Raw genomic sequence first — 22,350 nt, 5'->3', positions numbered from 1 at the left:
CTAATAACCCCATTCTATCTATTATAAATGGTGACAAAATCAAGGTGACCACAATGTTAATCATGTTTTCATCAAGATTTAATAGTGTCAGCCAGCAAAAAAATCAGGATAGATCTTACTCAAGTGACAGCTATATGCAAAACCTGTACCTCATCAGCCAACACGTTAAGCAACACCATGCCCATACACAAAAATTATGCCTTTAATTAACTAGATTGCTGCTGCTGCCGATTACATACTGCAATATGCTTTCTGTAGCTGTACAATTTAGTAAAGATAAATCCCGATCATGTATTGCGTGCACATTTTATGAGCAGCTTTGCATTTACATGCAGTTACATGTGATGTTAAACTGGGATTGAGTGTTAGAGCATGCATTCTTAACAGACTCCGCCTGCCTAATATTTTCTACAAAAAAAACAAACAAAAAAAACTATTAACATCATATTATATCGCTCCCTTCTGTGCCAAGTTACCAAGTGCTGAATCCTGACCAGTATACTATCAGTACTGGTACATTCAAATACAAACCAGACATTTGCATAAGCATGCCAATTTGTACTTCTACAGAACAGTGCAAAACACAAAATTCATTCCTGAGACTACTCAGTAATTAGTCCCTTCATAACCTCGTGATTTTAATCACTTTATACGTCACATTTTACGTCTCTTACCATTCATTGGACAATATTCTCTTACAACAGGAAAATGTGTGATATATCTACAGCAAGATGTATTGTGATTAACAATATCAGCAACACAAGACACAAGGACATACAATATGTGCTCATTTGGTCAAGAAAAAAAAAAAATTAGATATATGGCATTCATTCAGTGGAATTTTTAGCTGCACATAATTTAAATGCTTGGTTCTTAAAATAACCTGACATATGAGTGCTAACAGAAATTTAAGAGCTCTTTAAACAGATTTGTACAACATGACAAACCTCTTCGGACATGAAAATTCCAGCTGTCACCAGTCAGACTGTCCTGTAGCGCTAACGATGAGGTCCTTCGCTTGAATGCTTTTGAAATAAAAGTCAAGTGCAAAATGAAAAGGCTTTTCGTTTCTTTAAATGTTTTCTTTTGTTTTTTCTGCAGAGTGCTTGATTAAACAGAGCGCGTCTCCATCTCGATCTTCTCCTCAGACTGCGATGATTCTGCTTCCTGGTGGCTGACGTTTGGCCGAACCGTCACAAGTGGACCGCCGCCGTAGATGGAGTGGAGGAAGTTCCACGTCTCCTCAGAGATCTGCCCCGAGTCCGCTCCTGCAAGGTCAAACACACACACACACACACACACACACACACACACACACACACACACACACACACACACACACACACACACACACACACACACACACACACACACACACATTTAAATATCACTAATATCTGCATAGTTCAAGATAATACGACAATCCTTGAAGGCTATGCGAGAGCGATTCAAACTAAACAGTTGTATTTATCCACCCTGTATACATTTATTTGTAGTTTAGTTTATTTCATGCTTCTCAAAAGGCATGAATAAAGATACAAATCCAACATCTTTTTTGACAGTTAAATTAACAAGACATTAATAATACAATATGAAAATAATAATAATAGTTAGTACCTTGTTTAAGTGTTAAATGGCCGTTCTTGTTTACTGTAATCTTGGAATTATCAATGGGTCCCGGTGGATCTTAAAGAGGAAGAAAGACAATTAGATGTCATCATTAGAAACAGCAGTCATGTGCATGCATGCTATTTTTTCAGAGAGATTTTCTCAATCCTAATGGTTTCAAAGAGTAATGACGTTCAAATGTCAAATGTTTTTGTCACACTATGAAAAGCAATCTCTGCTCCCCACTTGCTACAGTGAGAAAACAAATATTAGCGGAGCACAAGTCAGCGGCAAAAAAGACATTTGCAGAGGTGCCAGATGTAAGCTGTTATAAATAGATGTGACAATACAAAGCAAGAGGAGCCAACAACAAAAAAAAAGAGATTGAGTGCAAGGAAATAAAATATATCTTGATGCTTCATTTTTGCTGTAGCGAGGGGGGAAACTTGACTCGGGGGACCAAAGCAAAGTCTTTGAAGATAAATCAAGAGAAGAAATGAGACTTCAGTTTCTTTTGAACATGAGAAGCTTTTTTGAAACAAGAGAATTTGTATGTCCCATGTAAAACAGCTTATTTCCCAGGTTCTTCTATCCATGTAAATGTACAGACCTGACAGGACATTTGTTTTAAAATGGAAATTTACATCAAACAAAAATCACAGCAGCTTTGCCATCGCCAGATATGAGTCACAACAGTAGAGGAGGAAACATTTAGCCTTTTAATCGAACATTTAAACAGGATTGGGGGTAGAAAGGCACGACTTCTGTCCAATTACCATTGTCTTTTCCTTTGACAAAGCCCTCCCACTCACGAAACCACTGCATGCTGATGCAGTATATGACCACTGGAGACTCCTCCTCCTGGAACGCCTTGTTCAGCTGAAGAGCAGAAGGGGGGGGGGGAGGAAATGGAGGAGGAGTGAGCAGTAGAGACAGGAGGGAGGAGAAAGGACGCAAAGGGGATGGGGTGGAGAAACAGGAGGGGTGAGGGGGAGACAAAAAAAAAAAATTAAGTGAGGATGAAAGGATTGAGAGGAGAGGAGATGGAAAAACTAATCAATTCTCTCTGGTAGTTATTTCAATTAGAACAGTCTTAACACTACACTGCACCAATTCCATCTTTCTTGGAAATGACACAATCCCTATCCTCTTGTTATCTTACTGAACCTCTCTCTTTCTCTCTCACACACACACACACACACACACACACACACACACACACACACACACACACACACACACACACACACACACACACACACACACACACACCACTCCTTCTGAACAGCCATTGTGTGAGTGAGCAGACTGAGCAGGCAATAACAGCTGCATCTGTCCCAATGATGCATGCATTAATGATGAGGCTTTCATCGGGCTCACACCTCTCATCTCCTGCTGGGATGAAGAGCACCAACATGTGCAGCCTATCAACTGGTTCACCGGACTGGAGAATAGGTCTATACACTCTCAGGAGTACTGGGCCACAAAGAGTCTCACTGACACACAATGCAGACTAAAGCTCCATGTCTTGGTGTACATATCGTTTAAAAAAAAAAAAAAAAAACGTACCCTGACAAACATGTCCAGCTCTGATTTGCGCCGTTTTTCCAGTTTTTCTATTTCAATCTGGCATGTGTGGCAAACATACAGGTGGTTGACAGCCGGTCCTCCGCCGTACCTGCAGGTAGAAGTCCACAGTGACTCACACAGAAGGAATGAACTCTACAAAAAAGGAAATTATACTGCAACATTACTCAATCACAGTTGGCCCTATCTGCTGTACGTACCTGCTGTAAAGGTGATCCCACACGTTCTGCGGCAGCATGACCACCAAGTCATCGATAAACGTTGCTTTGTTGGGGGGCACACCTGATGAAACATCCATTAGACATTAGCAGGGTAACATTTTAAAGGTCACCGTCATTATGCGTCTGTTATGTTGAATAAACAATACAGAAGCTGGCAGAGAGATGCACAAATACATCAAAACACAAAAGTGCTCTTACCCTTACTATCTAATAACTTACTGTGTAATATCCCAGTCCCACAACTGATTTTTCTTTCATGTTTTGCTTTGTCTTGGGAAACATTTGGGATAGTTTCACCTCTTCTAGCTTTTCAAAAATTCTTCAAATGAAACAATCTAAGAATAAACGATCACTTTCATATCAAAACTAAAACCAATCTGTAAATGGGAATCACAAGCGCACACACTGCCTCATTTTAAGGGGTGACGAGGCACAAAGATTTGGGGCCACTACATTAGAGAACAAACTTTACGGGCAACAATCATTTTATGGCTGTTTATTCGAAAATTCTGTAATGGGGAAACATGCTGCCAGGGCCCCTAATAAAGGCTTTTCATGCCTAAATATATATTTCTGTCAGGACTGCTGCAACACAATCATGGTTTCAGTGCACTGATATTATCTCTACTAATAGTAGCGCTGAACGACTTTCAAAAGATATCCAATTGTCATTATTTTGACTGATGTGTAATTGCAATTTAATTTGTGATATGAGAGGGAATGATCATTTTTAATCTCTTCATTGGAAAAACATAATATGATTATAGTGTGATTTTTGCAGCGATCTGTATCAAACAAAGATGTTTTCTTATTAATTCTGTAGAATATGATGTGTCGGCCAGGCAGCATGACAACATTTCATTTAAAATGGTATTTTAACTTTAACAAATTTTGCACGGCCCTATTGCGATTTCGAAAAAATTCTGATTAATTGTGCAGCTCTAACTAATTATCAGTTATTAAGTGCTCCTGTAGGTGCTTATTTACAGAGTGAAACACATTCTCTGCTGCCACTGTATTCTAACAGCTTTATCTTAAACTCTTTCATTTCCAGCGCGCTCTCAATAGAGGGCAGAAAAGAAAGCAGCTTGATTGGCACAAAAGCCTTTTATAATTCTTCCCTCTTCTCCGCTAAGACGGGAGAGGAGGATCATCTGCTCAAAGAGATGTAAAACCCCCTTTTTGAAGTCTGCTGTGTTGTGAAGGGAATACTCTGCAGTCTTTGTCAAAGTCAAAAATCCACAGCAAAGGATAAAAGCAAAGGCTCTGTTATTTGAAGGGGGAGAGCACAATTTCTTCCCCTGAACGCTTGTGCATAGAGCAGGAAGAGAACGAAAAAGGATTCCTGTTCACCTCTGAGCAGTTTCAGTATGACGATGACATAAGTCTCACGCACCTCCATGCAAACACAGGAAGTCGTCATTGGAAATGGGCCCCGGCTCAGCAAAGGTCTTGAACTTGTTAAGCCACTGGCGGGAGATGTAGAACTGCAGAAGGCTGGGCTCCATCATGTTGAATAAACCCGACACCCTCCTGCGTTCCTTCAGCGCGTCCTCGCTGCTCTTTCTGGGACACGAACAGACCCACAGATTAATCACTGCTGCAATTGAGTGATCAAAAGTGAGATGAAAGTCATGAATATCAAAGCAGCACGGCGCATCTGAAAATGTTTCACAGATTTAAAAAAAAAAAAAAAAAAAGGGTTCTTGCTCACAACTGTCTCGAGTTTAACGACTGAAGCGTGTCGGCTTACTTATAGAAGAGCACGTAAGCCTCGGCGTTCTGGACACAGGATTCAGACACCTCCGTCACGCTTTGGTCGTCAAATTCATACCACAGATTGTTCACGTCGTTCCTGCAGTACGCTATGTAGTGGCCACCTGGGATCAGATGGGGGGGGAAATGCGTTAGAGCAGCATTCATAAACCTAACAAGTACATGTGAGATTTGTCAACAGGCAAATGAATGCAGGACACTTGTATGTGCCGACTGAAGGCGGGTGCCCCAGTCTGAGCAGAAAGAGGAGGGACTGTGCCCACTCACTGCTGGCAGTGCCGTGGTGACAGATGACTGACAGCAGGTCATAGTTGGTGGTCTGGGCGGAGCCGTCTTTGGCCAGGAAAGGCTGCAGGTCCAGGCCCTCGAGCGGGAAGGAGACGTGGGTGCTTATCTTGGTGGAGAACATCAGCTCGTGCCTGAAGCGCTTCAAATGGACACACAGGATCTGGAGCGGGGGGGGGAAACGCACAAAGAAATTTTAATTTAGAAATCCTGTGCGAAGACATAAAGAAGGAAAAAAAAGACACGAAGAGTTGTCCGTTTACCTCTGGCAAACTTTGCATTTTACAAAATTTTACTCCGTTTCGTAATCTAAGAGAGAGAAAAAAAAAAGAAGAAGATTGACATTAATTACAGTTCCAGGCTATTTGTTTTCTATTGTGAAATAAATTCAGTATTCAACAAAGTCAGAATTAAACACTCACTTCTTGCATTTTTCACAGCTGTACATGTTGTCTCCTGGAAAACAACAAGCACACAGTTACTGAGACATCAATGGTAATGTTTGTGCTGCTAGAACACATTGACGCCCACTCGCTCACCCTTCAGTTCATCTCTGGCAAAGAAAGCTGCGAGACAATCTTGTAGCGTAACCACTGGACCCCAGAACCAACTACAAGTAGAACAGAGGGGTTGGATTTTACACACAAAGAGTGAAGTAGACAGCCATTCGAGCTAGACTGTGAAGAATGCAAACGACTACTGTAGGTATGGGAGCGCCTTGAAGGCAGAGTGGTTACAGCGCAACACATCCTGGGTCCGATTCCATCCTCGGGACCTTTGTTGCACGTCGTATAAAAAGATAAGAGGCAAAAATGCCAAAAGCAACAACTATAATGACAATATTATTGACGCACCTCTTGATGTATTCCATGACGAATGAAATCCAGCCCTGCGGTGCATAAGCTTCACCACAAGAGCCGGCTTTAACCAGGGAGGTCTGGTGGGTGGCAGAGTGGAGCTTGGCCAGGTCTTCCTTGCCTGGGATGGGCAGCGAGATATCCTGGAAGTTCTCCAGGGTCACCGACACCTGACAGCAACAGACAGTAAGGCTTCTACTCTGGTCACGTTTCAATCCTATTTTTGTCAGGAACTAAAACATTATTCTTGGTACATATGATCCCAATATGTGACTTATTGAAGGGGGATGTACAACTACATCAACAGTGTGTAAGAACATCAGAGCTAATCACCAAAAGTAGATTTTTTTATAACTTAACATTTGTGGGAGCTTGAAATGAAATGACAGGTTCTCTAGTGGCCTCCTGCTACTGTCCCTCTCACCCTCTTAGCAATCCAATTGAATGTCCACACTCACCCGATCACAGGTGAGACACTGAACAGAGCTGACGATGGTCCCATCAAACACATCTGAGATGACGCTGCGGTATTTCTTCTGACGCTTGCTCTTTGGTGGGGAGAATGTGGTCACTGCTGGATGAAGCCAGAGAGAGAGAGAAAGATAGACACATGATAGAACTACCTCGCTAAAAAACCCTGACTTTTTAAGCTCTGGGTCTGGATCTGGCTGCCTCTGATTCTGCAGAAGTACCTTTCTTGTGTGCAGGGTTTAGGCTGGGCCAGCCTGAAGCAGCTTTGGGCGGACTGCTGGACATTTTGGGAATGTGTCCCTCCATCGGGGCTGGACTCTGTGGTCTTGTGGAGTTGGACATTTGGATGTCTGGGAAGGAATCTGGCAGAGAGCAGGCCAAATATTACAAAATGTCATCAGAAAGCGAAGTAGATTGTGGATAAAATAAAAACATGACGCCACAATAACCTGATGTTCTTCCTTGAACCTTGATGGCTCCCTGGCTGCTGATGATGGGCGCGGTTTCAGTGGTGGTGTCAACATCTTTGTCCATGTCCACTCCGGTGCTTCCACCCATAACCCCGGTAACTCCAGAGCGGTACAGGTCATTAATCATGTTCTTCTCCTTCTGCCACTCCCTGTTGGACTGGATCTCATCTTGCTCAGGAATCAGCATCTCAGCCTCGTTGGTGTCTTCCTTCACCACGTTGCCGCCCTGCGCCTCGTTATCGGCCCGCTCGCTGCTGCCGCAGGACTCGCAGGACTGAAAGTCGTTGTCCGACTGACTGCGGTTGTCCTCCTCGGGCGCGTTGTCCACCGTGACGCCGTTGGACTGGTCGTAGGGCTCCGGCAGCGTCTCCTTCAGCTCCTCGTGAAGTTGATCCATCAAGCAGCGCAGAAACTCCTGAGAGTCCTGGGGGCCGAGTGGGAATAATAACAAGAAACGTCAGCTGAGCTGGCAAATTAGTTCTAGTTGAGAACAGTTTTTTCTGTTCTTTTTCCACAGTAGTCTGTGACCAAAATAATTTATCAATTTCCTCTCCCTGAAAAGAACATTGAAGTATAATGCAGCACTTATTCTTCCAGCAAAGCTTTCCGAATACTTTTTTTTTTTTTTTTTTTTTTACAAATTACAAACAACCACTAACCGCCTTGTTTATTCCAATTCTGCAGTCACAAAATCCAAAACCAAAACGCTCACGAATGTGTAGTCAGACTTAATGAACCTCAGACATCTAATCTCCCTCTCAGGCCAAATGAACTCTCCTCTCCAGGAAACTGGAACGTTAACTTCATTCAGAACAATGTTGATTCCACGGCTGTGCGGCCCAGCCTGGCGTGACAAATGAATATTCCTCAGCTAACTCCTCTGAACAAACACTGGCAAGCCAAGAGGAAACAGGCCCTTTCATTATTTCACCACTCAGGCTTACAAATCCCACATTTACAGACACTGGACAAAGTAAAAAAAAGTCTTTGCAAATCCTATATATTTATAACGTTAATCTCTTCTTTCAAGCACCGCCCGGAATCAAATCAAGTAATTTACCTTTAGTTTGTTAGTTAGGTTGCGCACATGCAAATGTGCGCATTTGCATGTGAATGAATGTCAAAATGTGTGAGAAAGTAATTGCGAGGCAAAGGATTCTGCTTATCTGGCTGAGTGATTGGAGCTGCTAATGTAATTTCTGTAAAGGAACAAGAGGAGGAAGGATATGGAGTGGAAGAGAAAAGGGAGAGGCTGTATATACGATCTGGGACAACTTCATAGTCTGGGTGTCCATAATAATCCCAGCTCAGCACAAATTCATTCTTCAAGGATTCAATTCAGTTCAAACCATAATCCATGTTTTACATTCATATTTACTGCATAATATTCTCATTATTTGCAAAGCACAAAAAGGTGAAAGCAACCAAAATCCTGGTCGCAAACACACTGTTGAATTTGTCACCAACCGTGAAGAAGAGTGCCTTCATGTTTTATTTATGATGAATCTGTGCACATGCACTCAAATTGCACATTTATTTGCACCATCTGCAATGACCCACCTGCTGAGAATACCCTCTAAACATGGGGTTCACGGCTTTGATCCCCTGGAACAAGTTGGTTGGGACCACATAGGAGGGTCTGCAATGTGACAGAACACAGCATGCGTTATCAGTATTGTAATAAGCAATATGACAATAGAGAGCTGCAGGGAGGATGTATTTTTCGAGGCCAACCTGGAAGTTAGCATTACTCTGGTCTCCTAAACAAAAAGCCAAAAGGGATTTTTTTTTTATGATACTCAGCAAGGTAATCTTCACAAATGAACACATCTTTTATGACTTTTGAAGCATGAATGCAATCAGCACAAGTAAAACGCTGGCATCAGACTATAAACTAACTACATCCTGGTCACATGACTTCACGTCACCACCACTAAGTTAAATATTCTCATTTAGGAGTTTCATGTGGGAACTACGGTTAAAAGAAGAAGAAACTGCCCACAAGATCTGTGGATGATCTTGAGTAAACGGGGTCATGACTTCTGGAACGTGACTTATGGTTGAGTTTTTCAGATGCATTATTTTTGGTACTTTGAGCACCACAAGCTGAGTGCCATATTGTTTGATTATATTACAAAGCAGACATCTCTATGGCCAATATCTCCACAACACGAAACATTAGGTACTTTTTGATTTTGGGGTGAACTGCCACTTTAAAAATTCACGAGTGCAATATTAACGGACGTATTTTATGTCGTAGAACAAAACGTTAAAATCGTTCAAGCTTGTGTTAACCACAGACCTTATTTCAGACATCTTACCAAAGAAAACATTTTGGATCTGGAAGTAAAAAACGTGAACTCATTTCTGGGTTTTAGGACTCATTCCTGCAGCGCTCTATAAAGTCATGTGTTGTATAGACTCTAAAAATGAAGAATAGCTGCTACAGAAATGTGATTAAAGTTTGACTCTGGATGTTGAGTTACACGTCAAAGCACTAAGGCTCTGGAGTCATATTTTAAAACGTTGCCTACCTGTTCTTGTGCCACAGGTCTGACACTAGCTTCTGGTAGCTTTTGCAGAGTGCGGGTTTCTTGTCCGTCCTCACCATGCCGCCACATTCAAGAAAGAATTGTGTCAAGGGCGGGCTGCAGTGGAAAGAGGGATAAATATAGCAAAAACATATATTATGTGGGCACCAAACAAGCTTTTACTGTATTCTGTCCGTCAGCAGATTGACTAGATTACCAAGAAGCCTGCAATGCTGTGGTTTATTCTCACAAACCTGCAGATAATCCTCAATAATTCTAAGAGAAGCAGATATAATTCAGAGAAGAATAAGATAATGTAATGTTATTATAATCTGTTATGTTTTCTGCAAATCATCTTTCAGTATGCTCTTGCTATTACATTCATTTAGGTCACTCACAGCAGAAAATGTCAAATATGAAGGGAAATGCATTTCAACATAATACTGTCTTCTGCCTCCATTTTTGATATTTTTGATTAGTTTTGTTTCTTTAAATCCATATTTCACTCCTAGAGTAAGATCACAAATTCCCAGAGGTTCTGGCTAATGCACGAAAGTTCCACACGCAGCTGAAAGTTGAAGGACATCGGAATTAGCGGAAAAGAAAACCAGCTGAGGGGATTTAATCTGATGGATAGTGAATGGACAGGAACCTACGAGAAAGAGACAAACTACAGAATGAATAAGGCACGGAGCGCTCCCTTCCCTCGGCAGCAGGAAAGTCCTTGGATCTGAATAATGACCCGACGGTAAGTGAAAGAAGCAGCGCTCACACAAACAGACATCAAAGGAAAGTTTCCAGAAAAGGTCCCTCCTTTCCGCAGCTGCGTGACTCAGTTCCTCCTATTTTTGGAACGTGATTTAGATTGCAAATTTTGACCCACATCTTTTCCCATTTTGGTTTTTATCCAGACTAGGCATCATCAGTTTCATTTTTAAAAACTTACTGGGGGGCTAGATAGTATCAGAGAGGAGGAAAAGGGTTTGCTGTGCCATAAAAAATAAAATAAAAAGTAAAAAGGTACAGAGTAATAACATAGCCTCAGGCTCTGCAGTGGTGAGTACCACACCAACAATCCAATCATAAATAATGAATCAGAAGGATTGGTAATTTAATAAACAATAAAAAAATGCAGCAGACTCAAAATGAAACTGTAAGTAAGTACAGTTTCATGTGTCTCATAAAAAGACATTGTGGGAAAAGGAAAAAAAGAAAAAGGAGGAGAAGGAACCGAAGATATCAGGAAATAGTTGAGGATCTTTGGTAACAGAAGACTCTCCAGGGAACTACGAAAGGCCATTTCTGGTGTCTCAAATGGTGCACTGCAGCAATTTTCACTGGGCCGTCACTCTCCAAAATGAGTGTAGCCATGGTTGGTGTTAACAACAACCAGACAAGCAGTGAATGAAACAGCAGATGGCTACTTAGAAGTGTGAGTAGTGAGTGGAGAGTAACATGGCGTAACACCACAAAGAGCACGCGATGTCAGCGAGGTGACAGCGAGCAGGTCAGCAGAGGTCTCACCAGTTGGACAGGGCCTGCAGGGCGGCGTTCATGTAGCAGGTGTTGCCTATGTTCTTCAGCCCCGTCAGGCCTGAGGGAGACACAACACACCGAGGAAATTAAAACAAGCCACTCATTAAATGCTTGTACATTTTTATGGCGGCCAGAAAGCCTCTACAATTTTAAGGGTGTTTCTTGAAATTGTAGAGGCTTTCTGGCTGCCATAAGCGTAAAAGCCTTCATACGTAAGATTAATATTTCACAGTAGGAGCAGAAAAGATGTCTGCTCGGTGTATTTTAATTACTTTTTCTATGTTTTCCAAGCCGTTATGGAGTTATTGGAGATAATAAACTTGGAAAGTATAAGCCACACTGATTTAAAACACACCGTATGTGTATTATGTCTGTTTTCAGATTTTAAATTGTGACTCTGGGAAATCAGGTTAAAGTGTCTTAAATGCAAACAGTTTGTAAAGCTCAGATCTTAAGTGAGCAGCCATACATAGTCTTTAGTCTGACAAAGCATAATTTCTCCACCTCCTGATCTGTATTATAAATAACCGTAGCAGATACTGGTGCCAATGCCTGAGCTTCCCCACAGGGGGCTAACATAACATATGCCATTTGGTGGAGCTTGTGTGTGTCGCACAGCGCTGAGTGAAAACACTATTTGCATTGGTGGCTCCAGTGGGACTGAAGCACTCAGCAATGAAGCGTTGGGTTGCATTGACACCGAATCAGGCGTTGCAAAAAAAAAAAAAAAACGCCAGTCCTCCCATTCATTTGAATGTGGGTAGTGTGTTTTGGGCGGTGGGGACCTCGAGGGATACAGTTGAAAAGTTGAAACAACAACCTTGGAGAAACGCAGCGCGGCGTCGACGGCGGTAAATGAGCCGTTCAAGCGGCCGCACAACCCAGCACTGATCGGCGTAACGCCCGATTTTGTGTGAATGCAGCTTTAGTGCGAGGCTCAACCCACTGAGCTCAGACGACAGGTTTTGAGTGATTTGGTTGTTGGCTGTAGTCTGTGTGCTGTTCGTCAGCCATAGTGCTTTAAAAGTTAACTGCTCTTATTAATTAAAATCAGATTCTGTGCTTTGAATTAAACCAACTGAGCTCTTGTGTATTGCGGCTTAATTTCAAATCACCGTGCAATTTTCTCATACTTGCACTGAGAGCTGATCAAATTTAATTAAATTTGAGTCCCCTCACTGACTTCAAAAGTAAATGATTTTAATTAATAGAAATGATAATTCTGGCAAAGAACTGAAGATTTTTTTTTAGTTGACTTTCATTTGCAACATTAAGACGTGTTTCCCAATGTACTTGTTAAACTCCTAGCTGATATTGAACTGTAATAAACAGTGTCTTTAGTGACAGCCTAACAGTACAGATGCAATAGGAGTAGATTGTGTTTTTTTATTATTGTACTAGTAGTAGATTTCTGTCTTTCAGTTTGCGTCAACATGCACACTTCTTCTGTGTAAGCTGACCTCTGGCCCGCAGTTCATCCTCCTCCTCCGTCTCCATATCCAGGTCTTCACAGCCTCCATTAGGGGGCACTCTCAGAGAGGTTGGGCTCCCAGGGGCCCTGCTGTTCTCCTGGAGAAACAACACAGCAGCACACACACACACACACACACACACACACACACACACACACACACACACACACACACACACACACACACACACACACACACACACACACAAAGACCTCGTCATAAAACTGTAATCTAGGAAAGGAAAAACTGCATACAGTTTTTACTGACAGTTCAACTGTCCCTCTGGATAGACTGGCGGAAATTGTTATCTTACAGCTCTGATAAGTATGACAGGGAGAGCACATACAGTTGTGTAACGAAGCAAAAATGCAGTAAACATGCAACGTGAACACCTTTATTCAGACCACATGGGATTGAAAAAGAAAACGTTGATGTTGACTTTAATCTATGCTCGTGAATTTGAATTTGCTTGAATTTTCACTCGCTGCTGCTCAATATCACACCTGCTTTATGACTCAGCGACCATATAAAGCATGTAACCTTTAACGAGACAATAAAACATGATGACAATCGGAGGGAACGTTGGCTCTCACCTGTGCAGCATTCTGTGGAGATGGGAGGGGCTTGCTGTTGGCCTGGGGAGAGTGAGGACCAAGCTTACGCTCCAGGAAAACCTCCTTGCCGCAGGCGTAGCACCACACTCTGAGCGTGGTCAGGTTCACCGTCAGGTTGTGCCTCGTCTCCTGCACACAAAGTTGATAAAGATAAATGTGAATAGACACATCGGACTGTGTAAACAAAGAGAGACAAGGAGACAGTGTTAACATCTATGGTAGAACAGCTGATTAAGCACACGTGCGCTCTCTTATCGACGAGGTGCGTCTTAATCTTCGACACAATCAACATCTCACTGGACAATCAACTGGTTGTTTTTGCTCTTACATAACAAGTGCAGGTGTGCCCACTGGTGGCTCATCTGGCCTATTTCTATGGTGTTTGGTGAATGAACTAAAGGTTGGTGGAAGATTCTGGCACAGCTACTGCAGGAGTCCAGATGAACAATGTGTTTTTTTTCTCAAGTACGATGCGAGTTTTCAGCCCAAATAAGGTATTGTCAGATCCTATGACCTACTATGGCCGAGTGTGTAGTGTTTAGTGGTTTAAAAGAAAATACACAGAAAACTAAATGTCCACAAATCTAGAGTTTCTACAGACACAGGAAGGACAGCAACTCTGCTACACACATCAACCCCACATGCAACCAAATCAAGTACAGTGCAAAAGAAATTCTGACTACAAGTAGTACAATTCTACTCTGATTTGTATTTTAATTGAACTATTGCCATCTACAATCATATAGATGATGTATTAAGGCTGCAGTTAAAAAGTACTAGAATGTATATTACTGTCAATACATCGTTTGGTCTATAAATGTCCGAAAATTTGACCTATTTTACATTTTAAACTTTCTTGTTTTGTTTGACCAAAAGTCCAAAACCCAACGATATTCAGTTTATTAACACATAAGTCAAAGAAAAGATGAATCCTCACAACTGCGAAGCTGGGACAAATCAGTTTTGGCCTTTGCAGCAGGCCAGACGTTTTGCTGCTGTGGAAACACGGCCGAGTTCTGCTGACCCACTGCTGCTCTGACAAACACCGGCAGCCCGGCAGGTCGACAGGAGACTGAACGTGAGCAGCAGGCAGCAGCCGGCACACTCTGCATTATTCATCAGGGCTGCATTAGCCTTCGCACAGCGGGGGCACGGCAGACTGAGCGCGGCCATGAAACTCCCCAGCTTAAATCTTTTATGAAGGAAAGTACACCAGGTAGAGCGTTAACAACAAGCTGGATTTATACGGCTTAGAGGATGCTTTCAGCTCACATAATGTCTCCTATTACAACAAAGTGTTTGTAGCTTTTAATACTGATCATTTGTCATGTTTACTCCTTGTCTACTTAAATGTTCGACATCATCATCAACTATTAAAACAATTGTATTTAAATGAAACAAATCCTTAGCGCTCCTTATGGTACACAGGGAAGTTAAAATGATGTATACCCTGTCTAATTGTGTCAGCAGCTCATATAAATACTTGTCCAAAAAAAAAAAAAAGACACTGCAAGAACTTCATGATCTGGTTCGGGTCTGGTTTTATCCGCAAAATGATGTCATGTCTCGTCTCCAGCCCTCGGCATTTAAGACATTACTGACCGTAATCAACAAGGAAGAAGAAACACAAACAGCAACTATTCTTCTCACGGTCGTTCTCTCTGTCAATTTGTAAGTATTTGCACAAATGCTTGTAAAACTGCTCAAGGACAGATCGACGAATCGCTGAATTTGTTCATAACGATGTTAGAAATACGATCTCTAGGTAAATACTAATTATGTGTTACCAAAGGTACACACGGAAAGGAAGTGGAATTTCAACTTCTGAAAATCGCCGATCAGGTTTTAACTTTTAACGAGACGTATTTACTCGCAGTAGAGTTTGACTAGCAGAGGCCTCTGATCTGATCCAACAGGAGTCTTTCTCATTGCATAGTCAAGAGATTTCATTGTTGCCCTCCCCATCAGGGCCTCCAAAGCATTAATCAAGCACGGCCTTCATTCTTACAAGAAACAAAGATGGCTTCTCTGAAGAATAAACAACAACAACACAAAAGGCGATTGGCGAGCTGCACGGAGAGACGTCCCGGATAAAACTGACGGATATGAAATTCACTTGTGATATTTAAAATCAGTTAATATTAAATCTCTTTACTAGACCGCTGTGTATCTTTCATCTGTGTTAGAGAGCAGTATTCTTGAGGAGGTTTGAGCTTGAACAGGCTCCTTTTTCGGGACAATGGTTTGAGCAGCCATGCAGATACTAATTACACGTTTGCTCTCATATTCCTCCGTCTCAGCTTCTAAACCCACTTGGCGCTGGCGTGCTGAAGGAAAAACCTGAGTCAACAGCAGAGGCTGAGCAACGCTTCGGAGCAGCTAGGAGGGGCCGACACTGTAACCACGGAACCGACAGTGAATCTCCTTCACTTCCCAGAGGAGTGGTCATTAATAATGGATGATCCACTGCTGAAATTGCACTGAAAGTGGAGGTTGATGTTTTTTAACAATGCCCTTCAAAAGCTAAAAAAGAAGCATGTGCCGGCTCTTAGATCAGGAGACAAATGTTAAAAATAAAGTAGTGCTGGAGGCAGTGTTATTTCTAAGTCATGGCTCCTGGGACTCTGAAGTGGTATTCCTGTCCTGTCCTGCCATCTGTCCCTCCTCTGCCTCTGTCAGTGACATCTTTTATTTTTTTAATTGTAGCATCACAGTAAAGACCTAAAGACGTCCTCCCCTTTCAGTCACATCCCTTCCTCGCTCTTTCTATGGATTCTTTAATATACATGAAAGGCATCACGTGGGCGGAGATCTCTCACCTGTGAGTGCACAGTGCTGTGGTCCGTGTGAGACTCTCCACAGCCTACATATGCACAGCCATTCTGGAGAGGAAAAGCAAACAGAGGGTGTGGAAATCAGAAATCAAGAGGTTTTTGGGGGGGGGGGGGGGTTTTGGGGGGGGGGGGGGGGGGGGGGTTTGCAGGTGAGCATTGTCTTACCTCCAAACACGCCCACAGATTTGGTCCTCCAACTTTACAGTCTTGGCACTGGCCCTAGAATAACATCAAGACAGTTAGTTTAGAGTCAAGCGTTTTAATATGAAACTCAGCTAGACAGCAGCAAAGTTCAAAAACAGATTTGGTAAAGTGATATAACGTGAATCAAGGTTCCTGCAGGTCATCTGATGATCAAGTTAAATAAGGCTTTAGAGTCCTTTTTAATACCACATGGAATGTCTGCTTCATGGCCAAACTGATGGAAACAGTGAATCAAATTAATGTGACCTGGACCCAGACAAGTGGCCTAAAATGGAAGCATGGATTAACCAATGATAAATGATACAGGTCTGATGGTGCTGACTGAAACTCCACTTCACAGGAATGAACTGCCTCCTGCGAACACGATCCACCGTCAGGACAATCACACTTTCAGTTTATAGGTGTATCGCTACTGTCAGCAATCACATACAAAGACATTTGTATAACTAACATTAACAGCGCACAACAGGCAAGAGACATTACTTAAGACTTAGAAAATGAATTTCAAGATTTTCTTTTTTTTTTCTTGAGTAAACTGAATTAAATGCTTTTAAAAGACTTTTCAAGATCTGCAAGGCTGCCATTAATACAAAATAAAAAGAGTGTTTGGAATGCTATGAATAGGCCAGTGGACAGGACCACCATGACTCACGTGGGATTTCTGAATGAGTTCCTCCTTCGTGATCTCCCCCACGCAGTCCAGGTGGGGGCAGTCACAGCCGGAAGCCGGAAGCATCACTTACCCACAGGTCTGAGAGTGAGAGTGAGAGTGAGAGAGAGAGAGAGAGAGAGAGAGAGAGAGAGAGAGAGAGAGAGAGAGAGAGATGGACGAAAGACAACATTCAGTACACAACTTGCATTTTAAGTAGGCGATTTATAAAACTATGTGGGATTTCTTGTTTTAACCCCATATCTGATCCTTGATAGAGTAATAGGAGATACATCCAAAGAACAGTCAGACTACTGTAACCTGAGTCACTGCCACAAGACATGAGTTTTGTGTCATGCCTGCATGACCTGACAAATTCCTCTTACTGTCAGCCCGACACGCTGAGCAGCTCACGCCACAGCTGTCAACAAGTCCTGTGAAACAAGCAGTGTGTGATTGTAGACATATTGTTTACAAGCATAGTCTTACATTCATGGAATAACTATTATACAAGCTAACTTATGTTGGCGGTGCACCTGCGCATTGTTGTCGCCATGAATGATGTCACCGCAGACACACGGACGACTAGATGTATGAACAAGTTAGAACAAATCTCCTGCAAAAACACAGAAGCTCAACCACTGAATCTAAAAACATGTAGATCTTCATTCCACTTCCCATGACAGCGAGATATAAAAAGGATGACCTACTCTGAGACAAGCTCTGCAAATATGAGCGCGGGTCGTGTGCTCTAATCACCAGCACTGACAGCAGCATTCAGATGGATGATACCTCTGAAGCAATACACACACGCCTGTAGCTGCAGAGGCAACATACTAGAGGAAGTAGCCCATGAGTGTACACATGCAGCAACAGTATCCTGATTATGTGATTACGTTTTTTTGTCGATTGTGCATGTAAACATCGTATCCTGATTTCAGAAACCCAAATAAGTCCCAGTTTTGAAAAGTATGCAAGAGGGCTAACAGTGACACTGCATGTTAACATATCATCCAAGTTTCTGATCACTGCCTGCCGGGCATGTAGCAGACATAATAGTAATTCTGTGAACTCGACTATGGCTATAAACAATATGATGACAATCAACACTCAGCCAGTAGAGATGAATGGAAGAAATGTTAAGGAATTAAAAAGGCACTAAACCGCGATACTTATGTTCAATTGGCTCCTGCTGGTAGCCCATTTTAAAGCAGAAAAGATTCATTTGAATTGTCCCATTTGGTCCACAAAAGCTAGTCTCTAGGGCAGTAAACTACACAAGTACAACACTACATCGTTTCTGGCAAGTACTTTTTTTTATACACCTACTATTTATACCTTTAAAAATGCAGTTGTGTCGGCCAACTTTGAACCAAGGTCTCTGTACTGCTGGACTAGAGTTTTATCCCCCTTCTCCACAGGGATGCTCCATTTGTTGTGCTACTTTACCTGGCTGTAGCTTTAGATGGTTCAGAAGAAGCTAATTCTGATAATACATGAAGAGTTACAAACGTGCTGAGCAGCTCTGTAGCATACTGACAAAATGTCACCCGAACAATCTTTTTCAATTTAAGAGAAACCCTTCCAAACCTTGCATCAGATTATCTAGGGTGCTGGAAAACTGCTAGAGTCATTTTTTACATTTGTTCCAATCATAAATTACGCAATAGATTGATGATGGACTCCTACTGTCGTTCTTTTTTCTTTTTCCAATGTGGGAAGATCTGCAGCTACCCGACAAGACATACAACCCCTGTACAGTAGGATGACAGGAAACCACTGGAGGCTTCGATTATCCGGCTTCTTGAGAAGGCCGCAGTTCCATCTCCACTTCAAATGGAAACAAGACCCGTGCACCATTTCATACAGCCCTTAGAAGGCTTTAGGGGAGCAGGGGATTTGGATGAAGAGTGACAAAGCGCATGCGTTACTTGGAGTCTGTCGATCAAAGGTTGCGTATTTGAAGTGTCTCAGTGTGAGCAGACATGATCCATCTTAAGTGGCAAATTATACAAGCAGGGTTTGATCAATGTTTTGGTTTTAAGACACATCCTCTCAGGGGGGGGAAAAGGGCAGTGAATAAAAACAAAATATTAGGAAAGAAAACAGGAAATAAGTGACATTATAATATATTGATAAAGCTATCAACCAGCAGTCACAGCAGCTGTGTACTATTTCACTCTTTATCTATCCTGTCTTAAATGTGTAATAAAAAAATATCGATCATAATGAGAAACTTTGCACATGGACATTCAGGTTCTCGAGGGGTGTTCAGGTGCACTGCATGTGATTCAGCACATTTAAACCATATCCATGTGGTAAAAACCACACGTCCCGAGTGTCACAGATTGCATCAATCTTTTTCAGAGCTAAGATGCACAGCTGTGGCTTGCCAACAAACGTATACAGCAGCCGATGAGACCAAATGTAAATGCTGCTTGTTGACAGACACGAGACATACAGTGTTACTCTGAAATGCAAAGAAATGGATGCAAGCCGATCCTTAGTTAAATTCATATTCAGTCAACACGCAGTTTCCCTCACCTAATCAAAGCTCATCAATTATGCAAACTGGTTTAAATAATGTAGAGCTTTTCGTGATTTTCAATTCATAAAACTAAATCCAAACAAACTGATAAGACACAAAGTCATCTACAGTTATATTTATGCTAGGTGGCTCTTATAATTGCCCTGAACTTCAGATATATTTATTCATTATGTGGAATATGCTTCCAACAGTAATAAGCCACTGTTTCAGCGAATACACACCATGAAAAATTTAATTAGCCGATGGTTTCACACTCAAGCCTTCGACTATCACGCATGGAATAGAGAATAGCATTATCCTTGCACCATCACAAACCATGCTCACACGTTCATTTGCTTCATATAAAACCTAATAGCACTCCTTGAACTTTAACTCTGCATACAGGGGTGGCACATTTAGGGTGGGGCGTCAACCTAAACCAGACAGGGCACATGATTCCGATGTTACCAGATTCTGTGTTATCCTAGAGTTAACTGAGACGTTAAATAATAGTGCATAACACTGCAAGGCACGGAATTCGTAAAGCTCACTAACGTTACCTCATTAGCATAAGTTAGCAAGTAACGTTAGAGCACAAAAGGGTGTTATTAGCCACCGTGTTGAAAACATAACTGTTGACGTTACATGGCAGTAGACATCTTATAAATTAAGCAGCTAACAACTTATTTCGGCCATGTTTAAAACAAACTAACAGCAGGTCTGTGGTGAGTTAAGATATGTGGCTTTGGCCTTGTCCACTTCTCACATCGAGCTGTCAAACCAGGCGAGGCGTTGACAGCGTCACAGGCTGACTAGCAATCTTTAGCGGTTAGCATTAGCCTGTTGGTCAATAATTCGTCCTCAAACTAATATTTTTACTTTTACAGGCTAACCACAGCACACGCTATAGGGTCAGAAGCACGCGGTATATATATTTAGACACATACGACAACACGAGGAGATGGTTTGCGCTTGATAACCATCTCGCTAGTGACATGCTAATGCTAATGTTAGCCTCCTGTAATACATGATCCCACAGTGACTACACCGGAGTGAGTAGACAAGCTAACTAGCATACAGAAATAATATCAGCCTCGACTCTTACCTGCAGGTTAAAAACGAAGGCACGCCGTTTGTCGTGTTAGACCGGTTGTTCTCGATGTCTGACAACACAGATTCAGTGTGACTTTAAAGACTTCAGAGGGCAATCCTTCACGTTAACGATAACCGCTCCTGTCGCTCAGCGTGGTTGCTAACGTTACAGCTGTCCCCGCCCCTTTTTCGGTTTAAAAAAAATACATAAACCTACTGTCAGACATCCTACTGTAAACATTATATTAGATTTGTACTTTTATAACTTTTAACAGAATTATATTTGTAGAGTATCGCAATGAGCCTACTAAAGCAAACTGAATTAGCTTAAACTTGTCCCCGAAAAAGCAATGTCATGCTAGATAATGATGTGTATACAAGAGCAACGTGACTCATTTAAATAGCCTAATAGCTCCTGTAAAATTATGTTTTCCTAAATTAAGGATTAGTGGGCTGGGAAAAATAAAAGTGGTGATAAAAAAATAATAAAGGCAACACACAGGAAACCCATCCCAAGCGCCACCTAGCGAGTTAGGTGCATGAAGTGCCCTCCACAAAATACATTTTTTAAAAGATTTGTTTTGTTGAAAAATAAATTATGCACAATTTACAATGCAGTTGCAATATGTTAGGTACGTAAACATTTCCATTCGTACGTGAAAAGAAAAATTTGAAAAATTAAAACCACACAAGCTTAGTAAATGTACTATTAGAAACCTACAAAGGACTATGTTACAGTAATACACATTTAAAGTAATTGTTTGCTTATTTGTAGGCTGACTGGAGGACAACACAGGTACTAAATATGACATACGGTGGATGTTATGGAAACAGTAACTACTTTTGTAATAAACAGTACTTCTACAATGAATGGAGTCCCAAAAAGGAAACACATTGATGTCAAAAATTATTTAAAAAAGGTGAGATCATAGTAAGTCAAAATTATAAGGTAGTAAGTTATAATTTTGACTTTCTACATGAAAATCATGACATAATAAGTCAAAATGTTTGTTTTGCCACTAAGACAAATAAAGACATTCTTCATTTCAATGACGTAATAAGTCAAAATGTTGGCTTTTTATTTCCGAATTTTCTATAGTCAAATGTATGTATGTATGGAAGCCCATTTCCATATATTTAAACATTCACATCTAACATTCACATTCATTGTCAGTTAGAAAACGATCACCCACAGTGACAAGCTTATTTATTAGACTGTTTAATATCAAGTCGGTTTAACAAAGTACTATCTCAAAAAATAATGACATAGCATCTCAAAATAATGACTTAGCATCTCATTATTTCGACTTACTATCTCATAATAATGAGATAGTATCATCTCATCAATTATGAGATGCTAAGTCATTATTACGAGATGCTAAGTCATAATTATGAGATGCTAAGTCATAATTATGAGATGCTAAGTCATTATTTTGAGATAGTATCTCATTATAATGACTTACAGGATTTAAATTTTTTTCCTCACAGTGGCGGAAATGGGCTTCCATATGAGATTAGAAGTCAAATTTTTTACTTTTTTTTCATGATTGGACAGAACGTCAAAGATATTAGGTGATGAGTTGAATTGTTGACTTTTTAAAAATGAATTATGAATG

General features: G+C 41.4%; 1 protein-coding gene across 2 annotated transcripts; it reads right to left on the bottom strand.

The window, feature by feature from the left end:
• Positions 1–60: 60 nt before the first annotated feature.
• Positions 61–20,884, bottom strand: usp33 (ubiquitin specific peptidase 33). Of its 2 annotated transcripts, none has more exons than XM_068737956.1 (24): positions 20,748–20,884; positions 17,119–17,217; positions 16,428–16,481; positions 16,248–16,310; positions 13,408–13,557; positions 12,803–12,911; positions 11,331–11,400; positions 9,810–9,923; positions 8,836–8,914; positions 7,255–7,699; positions 7,027–7,167; positions 6,793–6,908; positions 6,332–6,504; positions 6,017–6,087; positions 5,900–5,933; positions 5,741–5,786; positions 5,460–5,640; positions 5,170–5,296; positions 4,813–4,982; positions 3,396–3,477; positions 3,178–3,286; positions 2,385–2,487; positions 1,618–1,686; positions 61–1,268 (listed from the first exon to the last, which is right to left on the bottom strand). In XM_068737956.1, exons 2-24 carry the CDS (start codon positions 17,200–17,202, stop codon positions 1,111–1,113), a joined length of 2,748 nt encoding a protein of 915 aa, XP_068594057.1. In that variant the 5' UTR covers positions 17,203–17,217; positions 20,748–20,884; the 3' UTR covers positions 61–1,110. The 2 variants fall into 2 exon arrangements, with proteins under 2 accessions (XP_068594057.1, XP_068594058.1); XM_068737957.1 differs by having other exon boundaries at positions 6,793–6,905.
• Positions 20,885–22,350: the final 1,466 nt, after the last annotated feature.

The sequence above is a fragment of the Cebidichthys violaceus genome, unplaced genomic scaffold (assembly GCF_023349555.1).
Source record: "Cebidichthys violaceus isolate CVI_PGR_0920_01 unplaced genomic scaffold, fCebVio1.0.p SCAF_8, whole genome shotgun sequence".
Taxonomy (NCBI): domain Eukaryota; kingdom Metazoa; phylum Chordata; class Actinopteri; order Perciformes; family Stichaeidae; genus Cebidichthys; species Cebidichthys violaceus.
Note: the sequence above shows the minus strand (reverse complement) of the source record. Positions and strands in the feature narration are given on the sequence as shown.

What these genes read in the sequence shown, in the direction of transcription:
- usp33 (XM_068737956.1), bottom strand. Translation starts at nt 17,202, where the DNA reads ATGCTTCCGGCTTCCGGCTGTGACTGCCCCCACCTGGACTGCGTGGGG. An exon ending in AAATGCAAAGTTTGCCAGAG is followed by an intron (nt 5,641 to 5,740) that starts GTAAACGGACAA and finishes CCCCCGCTCCAG; the next exon opens with ATCCTGTGTGTCCATTTGAA. An exon ending in CCATTTAACACTTAAACAAG is followed by an intron (nt 1,269 to 1,617) that starts GTACTAACTATT and finishes TTGACCTTGCAG; the next exon opens with GAGCGGACTCGGGGCAGATC.